Here is a 16,039-nt window from a genome sequence, read left to right as displayed (position 1 = left end):
TCATAATGTTGATCAGCTAGAAATGATTTTTCTTTGCTTTACGAATTTGCCGGGCAATTTGAATCTGGTTTGTCTTATTGCAAACGAATTGTGTTGCTTTAAAATCTAATGTGAATACATATTACAAAGCGCTCACCAAAACCATGTTTTGTATTGATTTACCATCTAACGAAGTTATCATAGTTGGTTAAATTTAAGTCTTTGTGCCACCTACAGGCCTTTTGGGTGAAGTGTAGGTTGGTAAAGAACTTGCAAAATAGCCATAGTTACATTACTCTTTTGATAGAATAAACATGATTAATAATCGTGATTATAATTTTGAGGAAACTGTGGCACTGGCTGTTGTGTTGATGATGTCTTCACAATGGATGATCTAGTCGACTCGATCTCTGCTGATACAGGGCTGCGTTGTGGTCGTGTCAAGGCACCGGTCCTCGGTCTCATCTGGAAACGGCCCCGAATCCGGTTGACTACGGTACACCTCGGGATAAACAGAAAGACTAATATTAGCGTATTAGTCTTGAACACAGAACACAGAGTGAACACAGAGTGAATTTTAGGCGGGTACGGGTGCGTGCGGAATAGAACCATTATTAGTCTCGTTTGCTCCTCTTTTTGCCCTGTATATATTCCCTGTGTTCTCCTTCAGTCTTTGTTGGTTCTCATTTGTGTATATTTGTTCTCCTGAGTTTTGAAGCAACTTTCGTCTGTGTGTGTTTACACACAACCAACCCCTGACAACGTCACTACCATGGTAAAATTTAACTATATGGTTTAAATGGTATTTGTTAAGAAAAATAGTATTTAAATACGGTATTTGTTAAAATATTAAAAGCTTAATAACAAAAATACTTTCTGCCACATTACCATTGTGCAGTTAGTTTTACAACAGATTTGAATATTTTGTAGATTGAAAAGCCTTTTAACTGAACACACATGAAAACTAAAAACTTAGCAGCTCTTCAGGACCAGGAATGAGGAAACTGCTTTACAGACACACGTTTTACACACATAGATCAAACACAGAACCCGGAAACAGGAAACACCTGACTTCAGAGAAAGAGAAACTGAAGTGTAGTTGAGCTGTTGTGTGTTTGTGTCTCTGTATTCATGCAGTAAAATGGCAGAAGCCAGATTTTCTCAGGATGAGTTCAGGTGTCCAGTGTGTCTGGATCTCCTGAAGGATCCAGTGGCCATTCCCTGTGGACACAGTTACTGTAAGATCTGTATTACAGGCTGCTGGGATCAGGAGGATCAGATTAGAGTCTACAGCTGCCCTCAGTGCAGACAGACCTTCAGTCCAAGACCTGCTCTAGGAAAAAACACCATTCTGGCTGAAATGGTGGAGAAACTGAAGAAGACTAAACTTCCTGCTGACTGTTACGCTGGAGCTGGAGATGTGCAGTGTGATGTCTGTACTGGAAGAAAACACAAAGCCGTCAAGTCCTGTCTGGTGTGTCTGAACTCTTACTGTCAGAATCACCTTGAACAACATGAGAGTTGGTTTAAAGGAAAGAGACACAATCTCACTGAAGCCACTGGACGACTGCAGGAGATGATCTGCCAGAAACACGACAAGATCCTTGAGGTTTTCTGCCGCACTGATCAGAAGTGTATATGTGTGTTGTGTATGATAGATGAACATAAAAACCACGACACTGTATCAGCTGCAGCACAGAGGACAAAGAAACAGGTATGAACTTAAAAATGCCCCATTATCCTCATTTACAGGCTCATAATTTTGTTTATGGGGTCTACTAGAACACATTTACATATTTAATGTCAGTTTACACTAGGGATGCACCGATACCATTTTTTAAGGACCGAGTATGAGTACCGATACTTTTTTTCTAGTACTCGCCGATACCGATACCCAAACATTTATTAATTTCTCTCTTCTTTTTTTTTTTTGGTGATGTTGCAGTTTTCCAAGCACAACACAGTGAGACTAATGAATGTAGGACAGCTTCTTTATTATTACTCTAATGAAAAAATAATTTTTATGTGCTTGTCACAAACTTAAAGAACAAAAATTTCACAGTCTCCAATAACCTTCAAAGGACATAATTACCAATATGTATAATTGTTGTTATATAAAAAAAAATTTACAAACAAATTACAAACAATACAATAAATACTATAGAGATACAAATTAAATAAACTTGTTTTTCAGATACAGTAGGTTTACTTACCATGTATACATTTATTTAACATATTTTGTTGTTTTATTAACATTAATGACAAATATAGGCTACGGTCCCTTTAAGATACTGACACATATCCTGTTTTCACCCAAATGTTTACGTCCACTTAAGTCATAACCGACTGTATTTACGTGAGATACTCCACACAATGGACATTTTGACAACTATGTGTGCATTTGACCATTCAGGTGCGAGGAGAACTGGGATTGCACGCAAGAAAGAAAGAGCGCTTATGGTCTGTGTCATTCAGCGTGATTCCGCCTATCCCGCCTTCACTAATCAATAATGAATTGTGATTGAAAGTGTGCAGTTCGCAATGTGTGTGTTTGAAGTATTTCCACACCTCTGAGGCTGACATTGTTTATGCTGTTGCCATCGGTGTCTCTGTGCACAGAAAATTCTGTCAGTTACGTCACGTTTGGTATCGGGCCCGATACTGATACTAGTACTTTTCACCCTCTCAGTCTGAACAGTTTTAGTTTCGGTTTCTTTAAAACCCAAATTCTAAAGTCTGCTCTGATCGGTCAGCTGGTCACGGTTTGTTGTGATTGGTCTACTGTTTAGCGTGTGTTTTAGAAATGTAATGCACCTTACCATAACTAGCGATATGGAGGTGAAGGGATGCCCGAAGAATTGTCACTGGGACGACTCAATAACTGCTGCTTATATATGCTGATTGATGATAATGATGATTGACAGGATTAGGCTCCTCCCACATCTACCTTTGTAACTAAATTTATAACACCTGAACTGCATCAAACTGCATGGTTCAGAAAGCAGTCGTTATAAAAATGTTAAGAAAAAAAATAAAAGAGTGATGTTGTGAACTGTTGAGGAATAGTGTTAAAAGTACATTTCAACCATCAAGTTAATCTGCATTTGGAAGGTCGAAAAAAGGGTTTGGATTCAGGGTGGTAAAAACAGTGTGTCTTCATTCACTAAGCATGTGTTTGCATGAATATGTGCGTGAAATCTGCGTACAAATGACCAATTGACCTTTTTTCCTGCTGGTGCGACTAAATTTTGTTAGAGGTCGCACTGGTGCCACCACCACTTTGCCCAACTGATAAGAGATACTATTTCTGTTGCATATGAAAAATGCCATCAAAACATCAACGCTACTCTTGAGCTTGAGCTGCGCAGCTTGGACTGTTTATCAGCCCAGACAAATGCAGCGAGAGCTCAGGAAAACAGGAGTTTACAGGTTGATCTCGATCACGTGACCCCGTTTGTATTTGTGTTAGAATAATCAATAAAATCTCCTGTAGATTTTTAAAGAGATGTGTCTTGTGCTTAAGAAATTAATGCCTTAAACTGCCGATCTATGTTACTTTGCTAATAAATGGTGTCTTCACAATAGTTGGATGTTCATATCCATTACAGAGCCTATAGTTACGGTCTGTGCAAATGAACGCTGGACAATTCAGTTGCTCGGTCATAAACTAAGTGACTCTTTTAAAATTCCCTATTAATTAATTAATCATTTCATTTGAGCTGATTCGCTTACATCTGCAAAAGAAAGTCATACAAGTTTGGAAAGACATGAGGATGAGAAACAATGAAAGAATTTACATTTCTGGGTGACATCAGTGCCTAGTTTTATAGGAATAGTTCTTATGAGTGAATCTATAACCTTATCATGAAGGACCTTTAACCCCTCAATCTCAACACTTCACGGATACTGGATTCATATTTGTTTACTTGATTTATGTGATGTTTCTCCTGTGATTGTTTTGACCTTTAGCACCAGCTGAAGGAGATGCAGAGGTCGTTCCAGCAGAGGATCCAGCAGAGAGAGAAAGATCTTCAGCAGCTGAGAGAGGCTGTGGAGTCTCATAAGGTGAGTCTGGAGAAGAAGAGAAGTTTGAGAAGTCTCAGTCAGGACTCACTGAAGCCACTGTGTGATTGTGATGTGTGTCCTAACAGCGCTCAGCACAGACAGCAGTGGAGGACAGTGAGAGGATCTTCACTGAGCTCATCCGCTCCATTGAGAGAAGCCGCTCTGAGGCCACACAGCGGATCAGAGATCAGGAAAAGACTGCAGTGAGTCGAGCTGAAGGACGACTGGAGCGACTGGAGCAGGAGATCAATGATCTGAGGAGGAGAGACGCTGAGCTGGAGCAGCTTTCACACACACAGGATCACATCCATTTCCTGCAGGTAACAGAGATCTAGAAGAACAGGATCATAGTGGACTTGAGCAAGAGACTCACAGAGAAACATTTCATGAGAGCAGAATGAGCCGTTGACTGAAGTGTTGATCTGTGTGTTCGGTTATAATATAATCATCAGTCAGACTCTCATCTGATCTTCTTCTTTTGAAAGAGACACACTTACAAATGCAGTTCAGCTCTGAAAATCTCTTGGGAAACATTTTCCTGAAAGATATAGTGAGTTTCCAGAGAACAACAGTTCAAAACTTCACTAATATTTTAACTTTTATTTATATTTATTTATTTAACAACAAAACAAACAAAATTAACAACAAACCTGATGGTACCAGTTTCACCCAGCTAGATTTCCCATCATCTCTTTACTTTTATTATTTTTACTACAAATTCTGAGTAATGTTTACCAAAATCAGATAATCTTCAGTCCTGCTGAAACCTTTTATAATCATTTTCATTAACACATTGAATTTGACAGAGAAGTTCTCAAACAGGAAGTGAAGTTGTATATTAGCGATGCTTCAGCATATTTAAACCACAAAACCTGACCTTAGGATTGTGTCCTAAGAGTCCTTGTGAGTTTCAGAGCCACTAACTGCTCAAAAGTTATAAATAATGATCAAACTACTTGTTGCCTTTGAACTGCTTTTCCTGATCAAATCTACTCAACCCTGTCATGTGACGCTATTGATGCACTTGATCTGTTACATTTATGTTATTTGATCATCCAAGTGTTTTCCTTGAAAGTTCACATATAGTGTTATGTGGTACAATAATTTGTAGCTCTAACATGATATAATGAATATGAGAAGAATGAAGTTGATGCTGTGAAAGTGCTGGATTGAGGAGAGTTACTAAAGATTAACAAGAGCTGCTCAAATCTGACAGTAGTGCAGGATATTGTCTGAAGTGTGGAGGTGATGAGCTTTGATTTCTGTTTTCTGTAGAGTTTCCAGTCTCTCTCAGCTCCTCCTGAATCTACAGATGTAAATGACGATCCCTTCAGTTCTCTCTCCTCTTTTGATGTTGTGAGAGAATCTGTCCGTCAGCTGAGAGACAAACTGGAGGATTTCTGCAAAGAGGAGCTGAAGAAGATCTCTGACAGAGGTAAAGTCCTGGAGATTCATCTGCTCTCAGAAATGATCCTCCATCATCTCATATCATGTAGAAGATCATATTAGAAATGTCTTAGGAACAGATGCAGGGATCATTTTCTCTTAACATGATAATCACACTCTTCATGTCTGTTGATTTTCACAGTCACTTTCACCAACATTGTTCCCAGAACCAGGAATGACTTCCTACATTGTAAGTCACTAAGAAAAATATCAGAGAAACTCAAAGTGTGTTCATGTTCTTCCTGTAGATTGGGGTGGGGGTGCTTTTGACATGACATGTAGTGCCGTTCGAGTCCACTGGAAGCAAAATCTTTGAAAGGAGGGTGTTGAGGTGTTCTTTGGCAGACATTTGTTTAAGGCGCATTTACGCTAAAGATTTAGGAGATAAAACTTGTAATTACTTACAAAAGAAAATGTTCTTCAACATTCTACACAATGTGAACATTTTTTACAACTATTTAATTCAGTGTTTATGTGAGCTTTAAGTAGTGCAGCTGCCAAACTTCCAGTGAAAAACATCTGCGTTTAGCATTTAGACACAATATAACACATTATGTTTTTCAATATGTTTTTTTCCTTGTTTTCCATTGGAAAAATTAATACAAATGCGTCTTGTTTGCTGATTGGCTGCAGTTTGTGATAATCTACACAATTAAGGTTTCAGTGCAAATTTTTGAAGCATTTATTTAACACTCATAAATTTAATTTCTATTCACATGGCTTTTTTATACTTGGGAAATTATTGATAATGATATTTAAACTATCTAGTCAAATCTGTTATGTGACATATAATGAAAAGCTTTTTAAATGATATAAAAGTGAATAATAATAACATACACCAAAATGTATAAGTCATGTATGTTCTATGTTTCCTCTTTCATTGTGTTTTTGGTTCTGTCCTGTGACCTAGTTTTTCTCAGTCTGGTTATTTAGAATTTACATTCACCTGTGTCCTATTAATTATCTCATCAGCTCCCTCATTTGTTCTACAATGAACAAAATTATAAACGCAACACTTTTGTATGTACATAAAAGGCCAATTTTTCTCAAATCTGTCTAAATCTGTGTTAGTGAGCACTTCTCCTTTGCTGAGATAATCCATAAAACAGAGTGAAACTAAACAAGCCAAATGGAATTGGTATGCGATATGTGTATAATGCTCACCGCCCCTGCCAGGTGGGTATAAATACGGAAGCGGATGCAATCGCACTCTGTTTTTTTTGCTGAGGAGACAACCTGAGTCTGAGACAAATTGGGATCCCAAATAAAGCGCCACAGTTACTGACCCCTTCCAGCGCCCAGCAATAGCTCTAGCCTCCCTGCGCAGGGGGCAGAGAAGGGTGCGAGCTTACACAGAGAGAGTCTACTGCTGTTCCGCAAGACCCACTACAGTAAGACTTAGACAAAACTGGGAAGCGAACCCATAGGGGATGCTGCGGAGACCACAACCTACCCTGCAGGGGAGGAATTACGTGGGAATACACATATGGACTGGCCGTGGGCAGTACGCATATGGAGTCCCTGGGATGGCTCCAGCCTAAGATGGGGGAGACTCATCTGACAGGTGACAGCAGAGCTGGCTCTGCTAAGGGAAAGACACGGGCTGACCATGGGGAGTTTGACCGTGGAAAATACACATATGGGACCACTCACGTGGAGGGGTCACAACATATGGCACCCAGCCAAACCTCAACGTCAGATACGGAGATTTGACCTGGCATCAGAAACTCTGCAATGTCCGAGCCGCAAGGGGAGGCGGAGGAACTCGACAGGGTTCACCAAGCGGGGAACTCTCCTGGAGCAATGGATGCACGTATCCGGCCCAGGGAGCGGGAATGGCATTGCAAGCCGACACTAGAACAGTCATGTTTACTGACTACTGGAAGATACCGGTTCCACATGAAGGTTCGCTAGAATCTAGCGAACATGTTGGGTGTAGCCCAGCCCGCAGCTCTACAGATATCTGTCAGCGAGGCGCCAGCACCCAGAAAGAGGCAACTCCTCTAGTGGAGTGAGCCCTTAACCCGAGCGGACAAGGCACGCCTTGGGACTGATAAGCTAAGGCAATGACATCCACTATCCAGCGCGTCATCCTCTGCTTGGAACTAGCCTTTCCCTTCTGCTGACCTCCGAACCAGACAAAGAGCTGATCTGAGGTCCTAAAACTTTGCATTCTATCCACGTACAGGTACAGAGCACGGACGGGACAGAGCAAAGCCAGGGCTGGGTCTGCCTCCTCCGAAGGCAGCGCTTGCAGGTTCACTACCTGATCTCTGAAGGGAGTGGTAGGAACCTTGGGCACATATCCAGGATGGGGTCTCAGGATAACGTGAGAGTCACCGGGCCTGAATTCCAGGCACGATTTGTCGACCGAAAATTCGTGCAGGTCCCCTACCCTCTTGACTGAGGCCAATGCAACCAGGAGGACGGTCTTAAGTGACAGTACTTTTAACTTCACTGACTGCAAAGGCTCAAAGGGATGACCCCGGAGAGATGTAATTACCATGGAGAGATTCCAAGAGGGTATAGAGGAAGGGCGAGGCGGATTCAGTCTCCTCGCTCCCCTCAGGAACCTGATGATCAGGTCTTGCTTCCCCAAAGACTTACCATAAACTAGTGGTTCAACGGATCACAAAACTCACGGTTCGGATCACATCACGGTTATGAAGTCACGGATCGGATCATTTTTCGGATCAGCACAAAAAAAATAATTAGGGGTTGGGGGGTAACTTAACTTTGCATTTCTTACTTAGCTCACTTTAACTCTGATACCACAGCAGAAACTACAAGCCTAACTAATACATCATTAAAGGCAAGTGAACAGACTGTAAAAAGAACAAATACTGTACACCAATTACAAGCATAGAAAAATACAACAAAGTTACAAATAAAGTATAAGTTCTAACTGTAGTAATAATTTTCGTGTACATAAATGTAATAAATATAAAATGAAACTCTTCACTGTGTAAATGTAATATAGATTCATCTTTGTTAAAGCTGTGTTTTGTTGTTTGATTTACATGACAGACAACAGCAGGTATTTATAGATTGCTGTCACTTTAAGAAGACCCCATGCACGCGCACATCCGATAGATACACATCCGAATTCTCACCTCGTTCAATTAAGACATAACCGAATATGTTACGAGAATACATGCCGAGAGAGGTATTTTGACTGACACAATGCGTGTATGTGTCCATCCAAGTGCATTGAGGACGCAAAAGAGAAATCAATGTAGAGTTTGCGAGCTATCTGGAACGCGCCTCTCTCTCTGTGTGTGTGCGCGGCGCGAGCCTTGTATGCGTGTCTGTGCGTACCGATAACAGCGCTACGTGGGATACCAAATTAAATCCTCTTTTGCGTCTTCTAGCGCCAGAATGGTTTTATATCTATTTAATGTGTAAACTAGCAAGACAAAATGTTCAAATGATAACCTTTCTCTCTATTGCGGTGAAACTTGCAAATGATCCGTGAATCACATACGTCCCGAACCGTGGGGCTTGATCCGAACAGATCACGGATCAACAACGATCCCTTTTAACCACTACCATAAACTGCATCGTGATGTATGGCAATAGCGGCAACATACACCTTGAGGGTGGAGGGAGACAGCCTTCGCTCCAAGCCCTCTTGCAGGAAGGAAAGCACAGACCTGACCAAACATGATGGGGGGTCCTCTCGGTGAGAGGAAGACCATTTGATGAACAGGTTCCACTTCAACGCATAGAGGATCCTCATAGAAGGAGCTCTAGTGGAAGTGATAGTGTCTACAACCGACTGGGGGAGATCACTTAGAACCTCCGCGTCCCATCCAGGGACCAGACATGGAGTTTCCAGAGGTTGAGACGCGGGTGCTAGAGGGTGCCCTGTCTCAGAGTCAGAAGGTCATTCCTCAGAGGAATGGGCCAAGGAGGTGCTGTCGCGAGGAGAGTCAGTTCCGAAAACTAGGTCAGAGTGGCCCAATACGGAGACACTAGCAAGACCTGCTCCTCATCCACCCTGACTTTGCACAGGAGCTGTGCAAGTAGGCTCACTGGGGGAAACGCATATCCATGCCGAGAGTGCCCTCAGTCAGGGAATAAAACAACTGGCAATGGGCTGTGTCCGGGGAGGCAAACAGATCTATCTGTGCTGCCCTGAAACGTTTCCAAATCAGCTGGACCACCTGGGGATGGAGTCTCCATTCGCCCGGAAGTGGAGGCTGCCGTGAGAGCTCCTCGACTGCACAGTTGAGCACGCTTGAGACGTGAATGGCACGAAGCGACCTCAGATGCTTCTGACTTCATAGCAAGAGATGGCGGGCGAGTTGTGACATGCGACGGGAACATAGACTACCTTGATGGTTGATGAACGCAACAGTCGCAGTGCTGTCTGAGCGGACCAGTATGTCCTTGTCTTATAACAGCTCCTTGAAGTGGCCCAGTGCAAGACGTACTACTAGCAACTCGAAGCAATTGATATTCTAATGCAGATGAGGCTCTGTCCACAGACCCGACACTGCATGCCCGTTGTATGTGGCTCCCCATCCAGTGGCAGAAGCATCTGTGTAGACCACAGCATGCCTGGACAGGCAGTTCAACGCTGACTGGACGCGTTCCTCTGTGAGGCGCGCTGTCCGGGCGACCGAGTCCAGTTCCATACCAAGATAAGAGATCCTCTGCCCAGGGGCGAGTTTGCTCTTGTCCCAGTTGACCCAAAGACCCAACTGGCTGAGGTGAGCTAACACCATGTCCCTGTGTTCGCACAACTGCTCTCGTGAGCTGGCCAGAATGAGCCAGTCGTGAAGGTAGTTAAGAATGCAAACACCCTGTTCCTTGAGCGGAACATTGGCCGCCTCCGCAGAGACACGGGGCGACAGGGCCAACCTTTGCACTGATATGACCGAACCTCAATCGCAAACTGTAGGAAAGGTCTGTGTTGAGGCAGAATCAAGACATGAATGTACGCATCCTTCAGGTTGATCGCTGCGAACCAATCCTGGGGACGAATACATTCGAAAATGCATTTCTGCATAAGCATCTTGAATGGCAGCCTGTGAAGGGACCGATTCAGGACACGAAGATCCAGGATTGGCTGTAGCCCACCACCCTTCATGGGTACAAGCAAGTAGGAGCTGAAGAATCCTGACATCATATCGGCTGGAGGGACCGGCTCGATTGCATCCTTCGCCTAGAGAACAAGTGCATTGTCTAGAGACACGCAAGTGTAATGGACACCCCTGAAAGGCACCACAGAGGTACCGGGCGTGGGGCAGTGAGGCAGAGTGCTGGGACCCGACTCGGATGGCATAGCAGCCCAACGTGGGGTTGGGCTCTGCGAGTTGGCAGTGTGTATGGGAGACGGCGTAAGGGAGGCGACCTTGACATACACACTGAGACCTGCTGGCGAGCTGAGAGGGGGTTGAGAGTGGCGAGGCGGAGCACCGCACACTGCCAGCCGTGCCCTCTTGGGACCTGAAGGACTGGGAAACAGCTGTCTTTGTGAAAAGGTGTGTACCGCTGGACTTTGGGAAGCCAGCGGCGGGACAATATGACAGACAATTTCCCCCCAGTCCTCCTTTGGGGGAGGGAGAGATGCATCTTCCTTAGAGCTGACTCCAGGTTGCCCGTCTCAGGACCGCTTCCTCAATCTCTTGCCACCTGGCTTGGCTGGGGTCGGAGTGGGCTGGGCGTGTCCAGCTCCCTACTATCTGGCAGGTGGAGGCTGCTGCTTTGCAGACTTTGCAGGGGCGGAGGATGACGCAGGCGGGCGCCCTCGGCGACGAGCAGAATGAGGTTGTGCAGCCGGAGGCGGGGTGGAGGCAGCAGCGGCCCGCCAGAGCAGGATGTGTTTTATGGCCTCAATCTGCCTCTGCTTCTGTGCGGCCGAGAACTGCTGGGTGAAGCTCCAGAATAGACTGATCTGAGACACGGGGAGTCCAGGAACCAATACTTATCAGTCTCCCTCATGTCAGCCATAGGTGGCACTGCTGGACTACTAGTGTAGACATCGCTTGACCAATGGAGCGAGCCGTCACCTTAGTCGCCCTGTGGGCGAGGTCAGTGGCGGCACACAGCTCCCCCAGCAGCTGTTGGTTGCAGCTGAGTCTTCATCTCCCGAGGACTCTAGCTCACCTTCTGAACAACATCTGTTCCTCCGCTGGCGCACCAAAGGAAATGACTGGTTGCCCCAGAGAGGGACCAGTGCTATCCTCCAGCAACACCACAGTGTCATAGATGGGATAGGGACCCACGGAGCGGAACTCGGCGGGGAGGCCCTAACCGTAATTCTCAAGTCACCCTTCTTACACGCCGACGCGCCGCTCCCCTGGCCGAAGCAAGAGAAACTGCCAAACGGGGCATAGGGAGGGGACCAAGGAACGAGAGTCTAAACCTCAACACTGAGATAGTTATGTTCCCGCAGTGAGAACATGAGCTATCCAAAAAAGCTACTTCAGCATAATGAATGCCCAGGCATGTGACACAACGATTCTGACCATCAGTGGGGACCAGGGAACGACCACATCCAGTAACACACAGACAAAATGACATCTTGAAAAAGACGCAGGGTTCGTCTGTGAAGCTCTTTTAGAAGGGGGAAATGCAGCTCTTGTTCTTTGTGCTGAAGCACACAGGGAACAGCTACGATGTGACTGCAGGTACACCACTCCCTGAGTCACAATCACAGAGGAACCTGCCCAAATTGTAAATCAAACGGGGCAGAAACAATGCTGTGAAAACAGCAGTTGAGAGCTACATAAATAGCTCGAGAAGCTCACTCTGGGAAAGCTTGCGGCTTCGCTGTAAGGTGCCTTAACACCAGCACTGAAAAACAATGGCTCTTCAAAATCTTGAGAAGTCACTCTTAGTCTAATAGCAGGAACACACAGGTTGCCTCTGAAGTGAAAGACAGAGTGTGATTGCATCCACTTGGCGGAGGCAGTGCGCATTATGCAAATATCGCACGCCAATTCCATTGGCTTGTTTAGTTTCACTCAAAGCTGATAGGGCTCTTTGGCGATATCCCAATTCGTTAGGTCACTACTGACGTATGTCGAACTGACTGAAAAGGAACTGAGGATTCAATATTTTCAAAAACAGGATATCTTCTGAAACTAATGAATAAATTAGGGGTGTAACGATACGCTCAGCTCACGATACGGTACGCATCTCGATACTGGGTTCACGATACGATACGTATCACGATATTTTGAACAAAATGAAACTGAAAGTCAAATAACAGATTTATTTAAAAAAAACATTAACAAATTTCAATAACTTTCTTTGTTGTACATACAAGATCACATTTCAAGGTTTGATAACCTTCTGTATTCAAATTAACAGCTGAATAGGTCTGTCTGTCACTGAAACATTTTTTTAAATTTAACATGAACTTAGAATTAAGAATCCTAAGGGACGTTCACATATTGCGTCTAAAGCGCTTGCGCTCCCGTGGCGTTGGTCGTTGCTATGCAACCATGAACTGCACTCGGCAAGTTTCAGCAAAGGATAAATTGATTTCTAGCCCTTGCATTACCTTTACTACTAGATATATTTATGGAGATAAGATATAAAAACCACCCTGTACAGCCATGATCAGCTGTTCGGCTAAGAATTTGATGTTTTGTTATGGAAAGGCCATAGCTGATCGGTTGGTCCTTTTCACATGGCTTGCGGTGCGCTTGTGGCATTCTGAAAAGTTGAGAATTTTTCATCTCCATGCGCCTGGAAAACGCACAGCATGTGCGTCGGGTTGCTTCCATTATAAGTGCGGCTACATTTGAAATAACTGACTTGCACGCAGAAAAAACGCAATATGTGAACGGCCCCTAAGACATTGCAAGTATCTTTTGCTTTTCTGTGAGCAGCTGTTGCTGTGGCACTGCGGTGAAAGAAAGACTCACGTGACCAAGCAGGAGACTAACGTGAGAAAAACCTGCTTGCAAGATTTGATGTGTGCGTGAAACACTTACTGAACTAGAGAGCTGATTGAGACACACACTTAATATGCGGTGACAACCCAGCTTCTCTCACTGCCACCTCCATGTTGCGCGCGTTGTCAATAACAACAGCAGTACTATGAGGAGCCCTTTCAAGCTCCCACTCTTGTAGCCGCTTTTAAAGTCTGAAGCATGAAACTTTACATTTACCTTTCCAGTCGTTCTGTCGTGTGACTGGAAAACCAAAATCCTGCCGCACTCGTCGGACTTCTGTCGGATTTCTGCAACTGCGATGAAATCACACGCGATGCTGTTGCAGAGTAGGTCACGTCGGCAGCTCAACCAATGAGATTAGACTGCCTTCATATCGTAAAAGTATCGCCATCACTCTACGATACATATCGTAACATTTTTGCATCGCGAAATATCGTACTGCGATATATCGTTACACCCCTAGAATAAATATGATTAGTTTTCACTGAAAGCCAATTAAAAACATTAATTCAAGATTTAGAGGTAAAATCACAGTAGTAAAAAATTCTGGATAAACAGGATTTTGTATCAAGTCTATGTAATCTTTGGGGAAATTTAAAGAAAGTTCAAAGTCTACAGCACTGAAAATCACCAACAATAGACCTACAATGCTTAAAAACTTTATAAATCAAATTATTACACTTATTGTTGAATCAATTTAATGGATCCTTGCTGAATTAAACTATCAGTTTCTTTCAAAAAAGAATCGTACTGACCTCAAACATTTGAATGGTGTAAATATAATAATAGACCTTTGAATTATAATAAACAGGAGGATTGATGAGAAACTGATGATATATTGAACATGAAGAGTTCAGAAGCATTAAAAGATCAGATTCATTATTCCTGATTCTGATGTGTTTTATCTCCATCAGATTCTCATCAGCTCAATCTGGATCTGAACACAGTGAATAAAAACCTCCGTCTGTCTGAGGGGAACAGAGTGATTACATTCACTAACACAGTCCAGCCATATCCTGATCATCCAGACAGATTTGATTGGTATCTTCAGGTGTTGTGTAGAGAGAGTGTGTGTGGACGCTGTTACTGGGAGATTGAGAGGAGTGGTAATATTAGTGTGTTTATATCAGTGTCATATGAGAGCATCAGCAGGAAGGGACGAGGTAAAGAGTGTTTGTTTGGATCTAATGATCAGTCCTGGAGTTTGTCTTGCTCTTCCTCCAGTTACTCATTCATACACAATAACATAAAGACTGAACTCCCAGTAAAGCCCATCAGCAGAAGAATAGGAGTGTATGTGGATCACAGTGCAGGAACTCTGTCCTTCTACAGCGTCTCTGGAGACACAATGAGCCTCATCCACACAGTCCAGACCACATTCACTCAACCGCTCTATCCTGGGTTTGCTTTTGGTTCTGGATCATCAGTGAAACTGTGTTAATGAACCAGAATAGACTTTAGAGAGATTCTACCCATAATGCTTTGCCAGATGAATCACATCATTACTGTAAATGTCAGAATTGTTGGAGTTTCTTTGTTCAGTGGTTCATGCTGCTTGTCCTGATCTAGAAAGTATCCTGACATGATAAACCATGTTTTCTACATGAACTGTGGTAATACCATGCTCTGAATTCATCATGTAGTGTTGTGGTGAATAATGTCAGTGTTTTCTTTCTATATCTGTCATGTGCAGTTTTAGTCACGTTACTTTAAAAAAGTAATAAGTTATAGTTACTAGTTACTTCTCACAAATAGTAACTGATGCCATGTTCCAGGCAGCCCGTAACCCGTGTTTTTCCAACCTTCTACCCACGAAAGTGCACTGGAATGGCAGTCAAACCCGTGATTTCCCACCCTTGAACTCGTAGGCTACTAAATATAGTACTATAGTATATTTATATATATATATATATATATATATATATATATATACTCCCTGAAAGATGAGCCAGTCTTACTCGATTATGACCTCTGTCAGTGTTTCTACATGTTAAAAAAACCTACTGTACCTGAAAAACTTCTGATCTGTTGTATTTAGTCCTATTGTGTGTAATTCATCTTTGTTTTTATTTTTAACAACAAAAATTAAATAACCAAAATATCTTTATTATATTGTTACTGTTATCATTATTTGAATTAAAATGTCTTTTATGATGCATAAAATGAATTGTGCTTTATTAAGTCACACTGTTTTTAATGTGTATTTTAACGTAAACCACATTTGTAGCTATTTGCATATTAATACTGTAATATCTGGTATAAATGATTTCTACACCCAAACATTACAGTTTTGACTATTAGACAAAATATCTCACTCTTCCAGTATCATTGGTAGTTTCTAATATTTTCTTTGGATATATATATATATATATATATATATATATATATATATATATATATATATATATATATATATATATATACAGGGGTGAAATTGGGCCGGGGCCGTCCGGCACATAGGCTTACGAGGGCTCGACATACGCTTGACCGGGACTGCGGGACAAGTGGATTTTTTGAAGTGAAAGAGAATTTTACTTGCCTGACCAGATAAGTAGCTTGATTAAAATGTCAATAACAACCAAAACGCGAGAATGATTAATCTATCTTAAGTGGCAACCAAGCGGCAACCTCCCCCT

The 16,039-nt window shown here is 42.9% G+C and overlaps 1 protein-coding gene across 1 annotated transcript; it reads left to right on the top strand.

Annotated features, from left to right (window-relative positions):
* The first annotated feature begins 492 nt into the window (after window positions 1-492).
* LOC125245806 (tripartite motif-containing protein 16-like) lies at window positions 493-15,533 on the top strand. The gene is made up of 6 exons (XM_048156570.1): window positions 493-1,693; window positions 3,949-4,044; window positions 4,131-4,364; window positions 5,320-5,479; window positions 5,633-5,680; window positions 14,318-15,533. The coding sequence occupies exons 1-6, from the start codon at window positions 1,121-1,123 to the stop codon at window positions 14,842-14,844; spliced, it is 1,638 nt and encodes a 545-aa protein (XP_048012527.1). The 5' UTR covers window positions 493-1,120; the 3' UTR covers window positions 14,845-15,533.
* The last annotated feature ends 506 nt before the right edge of the window (window positions 15,534-16,039 follow it).

This window comes from Megalobrama amblycephala, linkage group LG14, assembly GCF_018812025.1.
Source record: "Megalobrama amblycephala isolate DHTTF-2021 linkage group LG14, ASM1881202v1, whole genome shotgun sequence".
Taxonomy (NCBI): domain Eukaryota; kingdom Metazoa; phylum Chordata; class Actinopteri; order Cypriniformes; family Xenocyprididae; genus Megalobrama; species Megalobrama amblycephala.
This window is presented reverse-complemented; position numbering and strand designations above follow the sequence as displayed.

Bases quoted from the DNA above. Each gene is read 5' to 3' on its own strand.
- LOC125245806 (XM_048156570.1), top strand. From the start codon at position 1,121: ATGGCAGAAGCCAGATTTTCTCAGGATGAGTTCAGGTGTCCAGTGTGT. The intron at 4,365-5,319 runs GTAACAGAGATC...TGTTTTCTGTAG, and splicing joins ATCACATCCATTTCCTGCAG to AGTTTCCAGTCTCTCTCAGC. The intron at 5,681-14,317 runs GTAAGTCACTAA...TATCTCCATCAG, and splicing joins CAGGAATGACTTCCTACATT to ATTCTCATCAGCTCAATCTG.